General features: G+C 37.4%; 1 protein-coding gene across 1 annotated transcript in view; it reads right to left on the reverse strand.

Moving 5' to 3' along the window:
• The window catches only part of SLC9B1 (solute carrier family 9 member B1), a 46,250-nt gene that overhangs the window by 11,368 nt on the left and 21,110 nt on the right, over positions 1-13,772 (reverse strand). Inside the window, exons 5-6 of the mRNA XM_059924194.1 lie at positions 13,030-13,157; positions 422-597 (exon numbers count right to left, since the gene is read on the reverse strand). Coding sequence (XP_059780177.1) covers positions 422-597; positions 13,030-13,157 — 304 coding nt within the window. The remainder of the gene's footprint in view (positions 1-421; positions 598-13,029; positions 13,158-13,772) is intronic.

Genomic DNA, 13,772 nt, shown 5'->3' on the forward strand with positions numbered 1-13,772 from the left:
ACTCTATATATATAAGTTGGCTTAGTAACAGAACAACCAGTTATCTATAATGATGGCCAGAAAGGTACATCTCCAAATATCTATTCGATATATTAGTAGTACTAATAATATTTCTGCCTAAATTTTTCTATTGAAAACTGTGATAAAATTCCAAAGCAACAAGAGCAGATAAATGGTAATAATATGGGTTATCAAATTAATTGGAATATTTGGTTATTAAAAGGAAATCACTTGTGTTAAGTAGTGGTATCTTAACCCACTGAAATTCCTTCTCTGGTCTAGAATGAGCTGTCTGTGAAGAATAAAAAGATGTTACATAGAAAAGTCTTCATTAATAAATGCAGAGGCAAAGCCACAAACCTTGTTTAAAGAATAAAAAAAGCAATGAGTTATACAGTAGCTGTTGTATTTTTTTGTTTACCTGAGGAGAAGACTATGCTCAAGCATGTATTGAATCCAGTGATAGCTACAATGTCATCCAAACTGCTGGCAGCTATTAATAAGGTTGGAATGCCTTTCTCAACACCATATCCCTTTTCTTGCAAATGTAGCATGGAAGGGACAACAACAGCAGGAGAGACGGCACCGACTACAAAACTGAGAGAAAAATCTTTGAAAACCAACCTAAAAACATCCTTTTAATGAAAGTGTTTTATAGTAAATTGTACAACAAATATATTAACCTTTTCAATGACTTTTTTATTGGAGTATAATTGCTTTACAATGTTGTGTTAGTTTCTGCTGTACAGCGAAGTGAATCAGCTATATGTATACATATATTCCCTCCCTCTTGGACCTCCCTCACCCCCCTTCCCACCCATCTAGGTCATCACAGAGCACCAAGCTGAGCTCCCTGTGCTACACAGCAGGTTCCCACTAGCTACCTATTTTACACATGGTAGTGTATATATGCCAAACCTAATCTCCCAATTCGTCCCACCCTCCCTTTCCCCCTCTGTGTCCACATGTCTGTTCTCTACGTCTGTGTCTCTATTCCTACCCTGGAAATAGGTTCATCCGTACCTTTTTTCTAGATCCTACATATATGTGTTAATATACGATATTTGTTTTTCTCTTTCTGACTTACTTCACTCTGTATGACAGACTCTAGGTTCATCCCCATCTCTACAAATGACCCAGTTTCATTCCTTTTTATGGCTGAGTAATACTCCATTATATATATGTACCACATCTTCTCTTTACAATGACTTTGAATGTAAAAATTCTGCTTTTGAGTGAATGTCATTTAATGGTGGTAAAAATGTTCACATATTCTTTAGTGCTGGTTAAAACTCTATAGAAATTTCATTCAAGATGTTGGGTCAAGCACAAATTGCAGCCTTTACCTCCATCTCAAAACCATTTGAAATGAAGACATGAAAATAATAGGAGAGGGAGGAACTAAGATGGCGGAGTAGAAGGACATGCTCTCACTCCCTCTTGTGAGAACACCAGAATCACAACTAGCTGCTGGACAGTCATCGACAGGAAGACACTGGAACTAACCAAAAAAGGTACCCCACATCCAAAGACAAAGGAGAAGCCACAATGAGACGGTAGGAGGGGCGCAATCACAGTAAAATCAAATCCCATAACTGCTGGGTGGGTGACTCACAGACTGGAGAACACTTAGACCACAGAAGTCCACCCACTGGAGTGAAGGTTCTGAGCCCCACGTCAGGCTTCCCAACCTGGGGGTCTGGCAACGAGAGGAGGAATTCCTAGAGAATCAGACTTTGAAGTCTAGTGGGATTTGATTGCAGGACTTTGACAGGACTGGGGGAAACAGAGACTCCACTCTTGGAGGGCACACACAAAGTAGGGTGTGCATCGGGACTCAGGGGAAGGAGTAGCGACCCCAGGGGAGACTGAACCAGACCTACCTGCTAGTGTTGGAGGGTCTCCTGCAGAGGCGGGGGTTGGCTGTGGCTCACTGTGGGGACAAGGACACTGGCAGCAGAAGTTCTGGGAAGTACTCCTTGGTGTGAGCCCTCCCAGAGTCTGTCATTAGCCCCACCAAAGAGCCCAGGTAGGCTCCAGTGTTGGGTTGCCTCAGGCCAAACAACCAACAGGGAGGGAACCCAGCCCCACCCATCAGCAGTCAAGCAGATTAAAGTTTTCCTGAGCTCTGCCCACCAGAGCAACAGTCAGCTCTATGCACCACCAGTCCCTCCATCAGGAAACTTCCACAAGCCTCTTAGATAGCCTCATCCACCAGAGGGCAGACAGCAGAAGCAAGAAGAACTACAATCCTGCAGCCTGTGGAACAAAAACCACATTCACAGAAAGACAGACAAGATGAAAAGGCAGAGGGCTATGTACCAGATGAAGGAACAAGATAAAACCCCAGAAAAACAACTAAATGAAGTGGAGATAGGCAAACTTCCAGAAAAAGAATTCAGAATAATGATAGTGAAGATGATCCAGGACCTCAGAAAAAGAATGGAGGCAAAGATCGAGAAGATGCAAGAAATGTTTACAAAGACCTAGAAGAATTAAAGAACAAACAAACAGAGATGAACAATACAATAACTGAAATGAAAACTACACTAGAATGAATCAATAGCAGAATAACTGAGGAAGAAGAACAGATAAGTGACCTGGAAGACAGAATGGTGGAATTCACTGCTGCGGAACATAATAAAGAAAAAAGAATGAAAAGAAATGAAGACAGCATAAGAGACCTCTGGGACAACATTAAACAAAACAACATTCGCATTATATGGGTCCCAGAAGGAGAAGAGAGAGAGAAAGGACCAGAGAAAATATTTGAAGAGATTATAGTTGAAAACTTCCCTAACATGGGAAAGGAAATAGCCACCCAATAGCTGTCCAGGAAGCGCAGCGAGTCCCATATAGGATAAACCCAAGGCGAAACACGCCGAGACACATAGTAATCAAATTGGCAAAAATTAAAGACAAAGAAAAAGTATTGAAAGCAGCAAGGGAAAAACGAAAAATAACATACAAGGGAACTCCCATAAGGTTAACAGCTAATTTCTCAGCAGAAACTCTACAAGCCAGAAGGGACTGGCATGATATACTTAAAGTGATGAAAGGGAAGAAGCTACAACCAAGATTACTCTACCTGGCAAGGATCTCATTCAGATTCAATGGAGAAATCAAAAGCTTTACAGACAAGCAAAAGCTAAGAGAATTCAGCACCACCAAACCAGCTCTACAACAAATGATAAGGAACTTCTCTAAATGGGAAACACAAGAAAAGAAAAGGACCTACAAAAACAAACCCAAAACAATTAAGAAAATGGTCATAGGAACATACATATCGATAATTACCTTAAACGTGAATGGATTAAATGCTCCAACCAAAAGACACAGGCTTGCTGAATGGATACATAAACAAGACCCATCTATATGCTGTCTACAAGAGACCCACTTCATACCTAGGGACACATACAGACTGAAAATGAGGGGATGGAAAAAGATATTCCATGTAAATGGAAATCAAAAGAAAGCTGGAGTAGCAATACTCATAACAGATAAAATAGACTTTAAAATAAAGAATGTTACAAGAGACAAGGAAGGACACTAAATAATGATCAAGGGATCAATCCAAGAAGAAGATATAACAATTATAAAGATATATGCACCCAACATACGAGCACCTCAATACATAAGGCAACTGCTAACAGCTATAAAAGAGGAAATCCACAGTAACACAATAATAGTGGGGGACTTTAACACCTCACTTACATCAATGGACAGATCATCCAAAATGAAAATAAATAAGGAAACAGAAGCTTTAAATGACACAATAGACCAGATAGATTTAATTGATATTTATAGGACAATCCATCCAAAAACAGCAGATTACACTTTCTTCTCAAGTGCGCACGGAACATTCTCCAGGATAGATGACATCTTGGGTCACAATCAAGCCTCAGTAAATTTAAGAAAATTGAAATCATATCAAGCATCTTTTCTGACCACAACGCTATGAGATTAGAAATGAATTACAGGGAAAAAAATGTAAAAAAACACAAACACATGGAGGCTAAACAATACGTTACTAAATAACCAAGAGATCACTGAAGAAATCAAAGAGGAAATCAAAAAATACCTAGAGACAAATGACAATGAAAACACGACGATCCAAAACCTATGGGATGCAGCAAAAGCAGTTCTAAGTGGGAAGTTTATACCTATACAAGCCTACTTCAAGAAACAAGAAAAATCTCAAATGAACAATCTAACCTTACACCTAAAGGAACTAGAGAAAGAAGAACAAACAAAACCCAAAGTTAGCAGAAGGAAAGAAATCATAAAGATCAGAGCAGAAATAAATGAAATAGAAACAAAGAAAACAATAGCAAAGATCAATAAAACTAAAAGCTGGTTCTTTGAGAAGATAAACAAAATTGATAAATCATTAGCCAGACTCATCAAGAAAAAGAGGGAGAGGACCCAAATCAATAAAATTCGAAATGAAAAAGCAGAAGTTACAACAGACACTGCAGAAATACAAAGCATCCTAAGAGACTACTACAAGCAACTCTATGTCCATAAAATGGACAACCTGGAAGAAATGGGCAAATTCTTAGAAAGGTATAACCTTCCAAGACTGAACCAGGAAGAAATAGAAAATGTGAACAGACCATTCACAAGTAATGAAATTGAAACTGTGATTAAAAATCTTCCAACAAACAAAAGTCCAGGACCAGATGGCTTCACAGGTGAATTCTATCAAACATTTAGAGAAGAGCTAACACCCATCCTTCTCAAACTCTTCCAAAAAATTGCAGAGGAAGGAACACTCTCAAACTCATTCTGTGAGGCCACCATCACCCTGATACCAAAACCAGACAAAGATACTACAAAAAAAGAAAATTACAGACCAATATCACTGATGAATATAGATGCAAAAATCTTCAACAGAATACTAGCAAACAGAATCCAACAGCACATTAAAAGGATCATACACCATGATCAAGTGGGATTTATCCCAGGGATGCAAGGATTCTTCAATATACACAAATCAATCAATGTGATATACTATATTAACAAATTGAAGAATAAAAACCATATGATCATCTCAATAGATGCAGAAAAAGCTTTTGACAGAATTCAACACCCATTTATGATTTAAAAAACCCTCCAGAAAGTGGGCATAGAGGGAACCTACCTCAACATAATAAAGGCCATATACTACAAACCCACAGAAAACATCATTCTCAATGGTGAAAAACTGAAAGCATTTCCTCTAAGATCAGGAACAAGACAAGGATGTCCACTCTCACCACTATTATTCAACATAGATTTGGAAGTCCTAGCCATGGCAATCAGAGAAGAAAAAGAAATAAGAAGAATACAAATTGGAAAAGAAGTAAAACTGTCAGTGTTTGCAGATGACATGATACTATACATAGAGAATCCTAAAGATGCTACCAGAATACTACTAGAGCTAATCGATGAATTTGGTAAAGTTGCAGGATACAAAATTAATGCACAGAAATCTCTTGCATTCCTATACACTAATGATGAAAAATCTGAAAGAGAAATTAAGGAAACACTCCCATTTACCATTGCAACAAAAAGAATAAAATACCTAGGAATAAACCTACCTAGGGAGACAAAAGACCTGTATGCAGAAAACTATAAGACACTGATGAAAGAAATTAAAGATGATACCAACAGATGGAGAGATATACCATGTTCCTGGATTGGAAGAATCAATATTGTGAAAATGACTATACTACCCACAGCAATCTACAGATTCAATGCAATCCCTATCAAATTACCAATGGCATTTTTTATGGAACTAGAACAAAAAATCTTAAAATTTGTATGGAGACACAAAAGACTCCGAATAGCCAAAGCAGTCTTGAGGGAAAAAAACGGAGCTGGAAGAATCAGACTCCCTGACTTCAGACTATACTAGAAAGCTACAGTAATCAAGACAATATGGTACTGGCACAAAAACAGAAACGTAGATCAATGGAACAAGATAGAAAGCCCAGAGATAAACCCATGCACCTGTGGTAAACTAATCTATGACAAAGGAGTCAAGGATATACAATGGAGAAAAGACAGTCTCTTCAATAAATGGTGCTGGGAAAACTGGACAGCTACATGTAAAAGAATGAAATTAGAACACTCCCTAACACCATACACAAAAATAAACTCAAAATGGACTAGAGACCTAAATGTAAGACCGGACACTATAAAACTCTTAGAGGAAAACATAGGAAGAAAACTCTTTGACATAAATCCCAGCAAGATCTTTTTTGATCCACCTCCTAGAGTAATGGAAATAAAAACAAAAATAAACAAATGGGACCTAATGAAACTTCAAAGCTTTTGCACAGCAAAGGAAACTACAAACAAGACGAAAAGACAACCCTCAGAATGCGAGAAAATATTTGCAAACGAATCAACGGACAAAGGATTAATCTCCAAAATATATAAACAGCTCATGCAGCTCAATATTAAAGAAACAAACAACCCAATCCAAAAATGGGCAGAAGACCTGAACAGACATTTCTCCAAAGAAGACATACAGATGGCCAAGAAGCACATGAAAAGCTGCTCAACATCACTGATTATTAGAGAAATGCAAATCAAAACTACAATGAGGTATCACCTCATACCAGTTAGAATAGGCATCATCAGAAAATCTACAAACAACAAATGCTGGAGAGGGTGTGGAGAAAAGGGAACCCTCTTGCACTGTTGGTGGGAATGTAAATTGATACAGCCACTATGGAGAACAGTATGGAGGTTCCTTAAAAAACTAAAAATAGAATTACCATATGATCCAGCAATCTCACTACTGGGCATATACCCAGAGAAAACCATAATTCAAAAAGACACATGCACCCCAATGTTCATTGCAGCACTATTTACAATAGCCAGGTCATGGAAGCAACCTAAATGCCCATTGACAGATGAATGGATAAAGAAGATGTGGTACATAAATACAATGGAATATTACTCAGCCATAAAAAGGAACGAAATTGGGTCATTTGTTGAGACGTGTATGGATATAGAGACTGTCATACAGAGTGAAGTAAGTTAGAAAGAGAAAAACAAATATCGTATATTAACGCATGTATGTGGAACCTAGAAAAATGGTACTGATGAACCGGTTTGCAGGGCAGAAGTTGAGACACAGATGTAGAGAACAAACGTATGGACACCAAGGGGGGAAAGCCTCGGGGGGGTGAGAAAAAAAATTCAAACTACCTCCTCATCCTCCTCTCAGTAAACGTGGACTACTATTTAAGATTCAAAATTATTTCCTATTTAATTTTGTCATTTTTAATCTTCAATTATTAGAATCGTGATGATATTTAATACAATTTTGAAATTCAAACAAAAAACAGCATGTATGATATAACCCTAATTTTATTAAATATATATTATTAAAAAAAAGAAAAGAAAATAATAGGAAAATTCATAACCTAGTTAGAAGACAAAAGGGGAATCCTCAATGGACAAGAAACTAAGTGTATACAGGAAGATTAGAGACAGACAGTTTAGGATTGAAAAAGGAAACCATGAGCCAAAAAGCATATAAGATTGGTACAAAGGATATGGTGTACTTTTAAAAATGTCCCAAGCCCAGAAATGGCAGATGCTGGGAGTAGGTGGCACCTCTGAGGAAATCAAATGGTAATTACTTAGAGCACCGCCGTAAGAATGGCCAGTCAGATGTAGTCTCCACACCATCCCTACCTCTTGAACAAGTCAGAAAGGAAGACATCTGCCCGAAAGAAGGAACAATGAGTGTGGGCACCTAAGTCACAAAGGCAAATGAGAAAATTTCTGGGGTGGTTGAAGACACCCCTAAGGAATGGGGACATTCCTGCTCAGAATACCTTCTGTTCGTATATCCCATCCAGAACCTTGCCTTGTCTCTTCCACATTCACCTTCTAAATGCTGCAGTAGTGATGCGCGTGGTCCCCACCAGAACCCATTTGCCGGGCCAGTGTACATGTGCCCCGGCTGCTGCTTGTCGCCTGCTAACCACTGACATCTGCAGCTTTCTGGGAGCCTTGCCCTGATAACAAGAGCTTACCTGCGGGTGCTAAGGAGGTTCACCACTTCCCCCTTCCAGACAGCGCCTGCCAATGACTGACTGATGTGAGGGTCTAACAGTTTAGCTCCTTTGCCTCTGGCTGTACAATCTCACTGGTGCAGTTTATAATCAAGATTTCCCTAGGGACTCAAGAAGAACCTAGAATTCTCTGAAAACACATATTTGCCCAGTTCAGTGGTTCCTGAACTTTACTGCACATTGGAACCACCTATTTATCTGTTGCTGCTTAACAATCATGCCCAAACGTAGAAGCTTAAAACAACACACAATCTCACTTCTGTGGGTCAGGAGTCTGGGTATGGCTTAGCTGTATGCCTCTTCCTACTCAAGGTCTCTCATGAGGTGGATGGGAGAAGATCTGCTTTCAAGTTTACTCACATGGCCGTTGATAGGTTCAGTCTCTTGCCATGGGGGCTTCTCCGCAAGGCTGCTCGCAACATGGCAGCTGTCTTCCCCCAAGACAAGCAATTAAAGAGAGTGCAAGAGAGAACAAGGAAGACAGAAGTCATTGTCTTCTTATGACCTAATCTTCTTAGATGAAATATCCTATCACTTCTGCGGTATTCTGTCCATTAGAAGCAAGTCAGTAAGTCCAGCCCACATTTAAACAAAAGTTTAAATATCAGAAAGCAGGGATCACTGACAGTGATTTTACCATGTACTTGGGATTTTTAAAAAATACTAATGCCTGGATTCACATTCCAAGACATTCTGATCTGATCTAGGATGAAGTTTGACCTGAATACTGGGATACTGTAAAGTTTTTTAATTGTTGTAAAAAATACATAATATAAAATTAACCTTCTTTATTTTTAAGTGTACTGTTCATTAGTGCTAACGATACTCACATTGTTGTGTAACATATACTTAGAACTTTTTCATCTTGCAAAACCAAAACTCTATACTCATTGAACAACACCCTTTGCCCCCTCACCCAAGCCCCTGACAACCACCATTCTACTTTCTGTTAACATGATTTTGACTACTCTAGATATATCAGTGGAATCATACAATATTTGTCCTGGCTTATTTCACTCAACACAGTGTCCTCAAGGTCTATCCATGCTATAGAATGAGACAGGATTTCCTTCTTTTTTACAACTGAATAATATTCCTCTGTGTGTGTGTATATGTGTGTGTGTGTGTGTGTGTGTGTGTGTATCCCACGTTTTCTTTATCCATTCACCTGTCCATGGCTATTTGGGCTGCCTCTACCTCTTGGCTATTGTGAATTATTTTGCAATTAACATGGGCGTGCAAATATCACTTTGAGATCCTACTTTCAGTTGTTTTGGATATATACCCAGAAGTGGCATTATTGGATTAAATGGTAATTTTACTTTTAGTTTTTTGAGAAAACTCCAAACTATTTTCCATAGCAGCTGCCCATTTTATATTCCCAAAAGCAGTGTACGAATGTTCCAATTTCTCCACGTCTGTGTCAACACTTGTTATTTTCTAGCTTTTAAAAAAATAGTAACCATCCTAATGGGTATGAGGTGTTATCTCACTGTGGTTTTGATTTGCATTTTTCTAATGATTATAAATGTTGAGTACTTCCAGATGCTTGTTGGCCATTTGTATATGTCCTTTGTAGAAATGTCTATTCAAGTCCTTTGGCCATTATTTAGTTATTTTTTAAAATTTGTTGAGTTGTAGGAGTTCTTTACATACTCTGAATATTGATCTCTTTTCAGATATATGGTTTGCAATTATTTTCTCCCATTCTATGTGTTGCCTTTTCACTTTGTTAATTGTTTCTTTTGCTGTGCAGAAGTTTTCAAGTTTTATGCAGTCCCACCTATTTTTGCTTTTGTTGCCTGTGCTTTTAGTGTCATATCCAAGAAATCATTGTCAAATTCAACGTCATGAAGTTTTTACATGTGGTTTGCTAGATACAGTATTCTTGGTTGGCCATTTTTTTTCCTTTCAGCATTTTGGATGTATCATCCCATTCCCTTCTGGCCTGCAAGGTTTCCACTGAGAAATCCAACTATTATCTTATGGGAGCTCTTGCTTTTCTCTTATTGTTTTTAAGATTCTCACTTTCTGTGACTTTTGACAGCTTGAGTACAATGTATTTCAGTGTAGGTTTCTTTGGTTTTATCTTAATGGGAGCTTTTTGATCATCTTGAAATTGTATGTCCATTTCCTTCCTCAAATTTGGAGGTTTTGGCCCATTATTTCTTCAAATAGGCTTTCTGACCATTTATTTCTCTCTTCTTTTTCTGAAACTCCCATAATGCATAGGTTTGCCCGTTAAATGGCATCCCACAAGTCCCTTAGGATCGCTTCACTTTCCTTGTTTTTCTTTTTGCTCCACTGATTCTATAATTTCAAATAACCTGTCTTCACGTTCACTGATTCTTTTTTTTCATCCAATCCAGTCTGCTATTGATCCCCTCTAGTCAATTTTTCAATTTATCATATTCTACAGCTCCAGAATTTATTTTTGGTTCTTTTTTTCATAGTTTCTATATCCTTGTTGGTATTCTCACTTTGTTCATGCATCAATTTCCTGGTTTCTTTTAGATGTCTGCAACATCTTTGAGCTCACTGAGCATTTTTATGATGGTTATTTTGAATTCTTTGTTGAGTAATACATTTCCATTTGTTTCGGGTTGGTTTCTGGAATTTTATTTTGTTCCTTTGATTGAGCCCTGAGTCCCTGTTTCTTTGTATGCCTTGTTATCTTTTGTTGGAAATTGTATATTTGAAAAAACAGCCACCTCTCCTAGTCTTTATGAAATTCTTCACTAGGGAAAGACCTTCACCAATCATCCCAGCTAAAGATTCTGGGAGTCTCTCAAACCTTTCTGGAATGTGCCTTCTCCAGGCTTTGGTGCATTATCTCCAGCTGGACTATGGCTTTTTCCTACTCCAGAGTAACCCCAGGTATCTATCAGCAGTACTGCAATCAATATCTCTGGAGTATAGCAATGCACACGACTCACCTTTGTTCTCAGTGGACCTCGGGCATCTAAAATGTGCCACTCTCTTAAAATATGCCACTCTCTTAAAATGTGCCACTCTCTTTTCCGTCAGTGTTCCAAGTAAGATGAGACAGAAACCAGTGCCTTGGGCAGCCTCTTATAAAGCCAGAATATAAGACACATGTTCCAGCTTTTTCTTTTCCTCCTGAGGGAGAACTCAAAAGTTGGGAGTTTTCTCCTGATTGCCCTTGCTCTGTAGGAGGGATGTGGGGTATGGTGGGTAAGTGCAATGGAATGTTCTAATTGCTCCATTGTGCCTCTTCCTGGCATTGTGCTTGCATGGAATGCTATAACCTCTCAAGTGGTTTCTGGAGTTACCATAAAGGTAATCTGGTCCTCATATTGTTATGAGAGTGTCTCCATGTGGGAAAGTGAGCCTGGAGTTTCCTATTCTGCCATCTTGCTGACATCACTCCTCTAATTTCTGGGATTTTCAAAAACTCCCCAGGTGATTTTAATGGGTAGCAAAGTTTTGGAACCACTGACTTTTTCCCACACTCCTATCTGGCTTTCTTCACTCAGAGGTTTCTACTGAGAGCTCCCTTAATAAATCATCTGCATAGGAATCTTAGGGAATTCCCTGGGAGTCCAGTGGTTAGGACTTGGCACTTTCACTGCTGTGGCCCAGGTTCAATCTCTGGGTGGGGAACTAAGATCCCACAAGCCACGAGGTGTGGCCAAAGAAAAATCTTAATCTCAGCCTGAGCTTCTAAGAAAACTTGCTTGGTAGCATGATTGGCCTATTTCCTGCAAGAAGGCAATAGCAAACAGATAAAACAAAACACAGGTTAACAGGAAGTTTCAATTAAAAAAATGAGTACCCATTAAAGTATCACCAAATATTTGGGGAAAGCCAACACTTTGAATTGAGGCACCATGTTCATTAAATGGAATAATTTATACCCAAGGAAAGAGATATACTAAGAAGAGAACAACAAGAACATGACTTCAGAATAACTAAATATCCTCAGAATCATGAAAGTATACTGTATCTGTTCATAACATTTAACTATTGTTCTTAGAAATTAACAATTAATTGCCAAAGTTAAATAAATAAATAGGTGATATGGACATAACTGTAGAGTGAGTTAATAAGCTAGAGAACTGAGCAGAGAAAATTTTCCAGTGTGTACTGCAAAGGCAAACAGATGAGAAGTATAAAGAAAAACTTAATAGATATGGAGGAGGGAGTTACAAAAGGACATAATAAAAGAGAACTGAGGAGAGATAAAAGATATATTCAAGACCTGGACAAAAACTGGATACACAATCCTTTGATTGATTCAAAGATTCCACCAAATACTGAGTAGATCAAAAATTTTTTAAAAACCACCTAAGGATAATAAGAAATTGTTAATTTAGTTAGAAAATGCACTTATCTTTTAGAAATGCACATGGCATCCACTGGAATGGATAAGTGGAGGCAAAAGTTAAATGGACTGAAAAATGAAAAGAAGCTCAGGATATAGAGATAATGATTATAGACTATTATTCTGAGGAATTTGGACATGAAGGGAAATGGATGGCGGATAATAATAGATGGGACATTGGATCTAGGAAAATAGCGTTTGCTGTTTTTTGTTATAATATCTATATCTATACAAAATATCTTTCATATATAATACTACATATATTACATATAATAGATACAGATTTTATATCTATGTACATATGGTGTATAAGGAAGAAGTCATTACGTTAAAAATAGAGATAGATTAAAGTATAGGAGGAAAAAATAAATTGATGACATGAATTATCTTGGCATTAAGCATTTAGAGACTATGAATATTTGTTAAGGATATAGTGGATTTAGGATTTATGGCTCTGTTTCTGACCAACGGATTTCCAAGATTTTCTACCACTGTGAAAATAATTTTAATGATAAGCTTGTCTATACAATATTCTGAATATTTCAACAATTTAAAACCAAGAATTTTAACTGAATATTTTCATAGAGAAAAATGAGAAAAAGTTACCCTAATAGAAATCCCCATTGCCAGGGAAAATTCATAAGCAAGTGGGAAACAACAGCAGTTGAACATGCCTCTATGAGGCAAGGACCCATAGACAATCTTAAACAAACTCCTTTCAAATGCTTCAAAGCCTGAAATATAAACATAGTCACATTTAGACAAACCTATACTGGCCAATAAGAAAGTTATTTTAAGCAAATATTGAAATACATTCCAGATGTCCCACTGGGCTTTAAATGCTAATGCAGCTCATTTTATATGTCATCATATATTGGATTATAAACTATTTCATAGTTTATAAAACACTCGTATTTTAATTATTAAAAAAGACCCATTTCTCTGTGATTAAATAACTGTTTCTGCCTCCCTTATCTTCTTAGTAAATAGTATAATGAAAGTATCCTATAGGTTTATTTCCATCAGTTAACTTGTAGAGATGAACTGTTTGATTAGTGGTAATAATTATGCCAAAAGAGAAAATCATTTAAAAACTGCAAAATTAACTGACAGGGAAAACTTTTAAATTTTCTTATTGGTTCAAATTTTCTACTGGATAATACAATAAATTATCACTGTCTATAATTATTTATGCTCTTAAGATACTTCCACCAGTCTTATATATTTGCCACATTTGTTATATCCTGAATAGCTGGTATATTCAAGAATATCCATCTTTAAAAACCCAAATAGATTTATGATCCCTAAACAGTAATATTTTAAGAAATATTTGAAAAGATTAGCTTTTA

This window comes from Balaenoptera ricei, chromosome 5 (genome assembly GCF_028023285.1).
Source record: "Balaenoptera ricei isolate mBalRic1 chromosome 5, mBalRic1.hap2, whole genome shotgun sequence".
Lineage (NCBI taxonomy): Eukaryota > Metazoa > Chordata > Mammalia > Artiodactyla > Balaenopteridae > Balaenoptera > Balaenoptera ricei.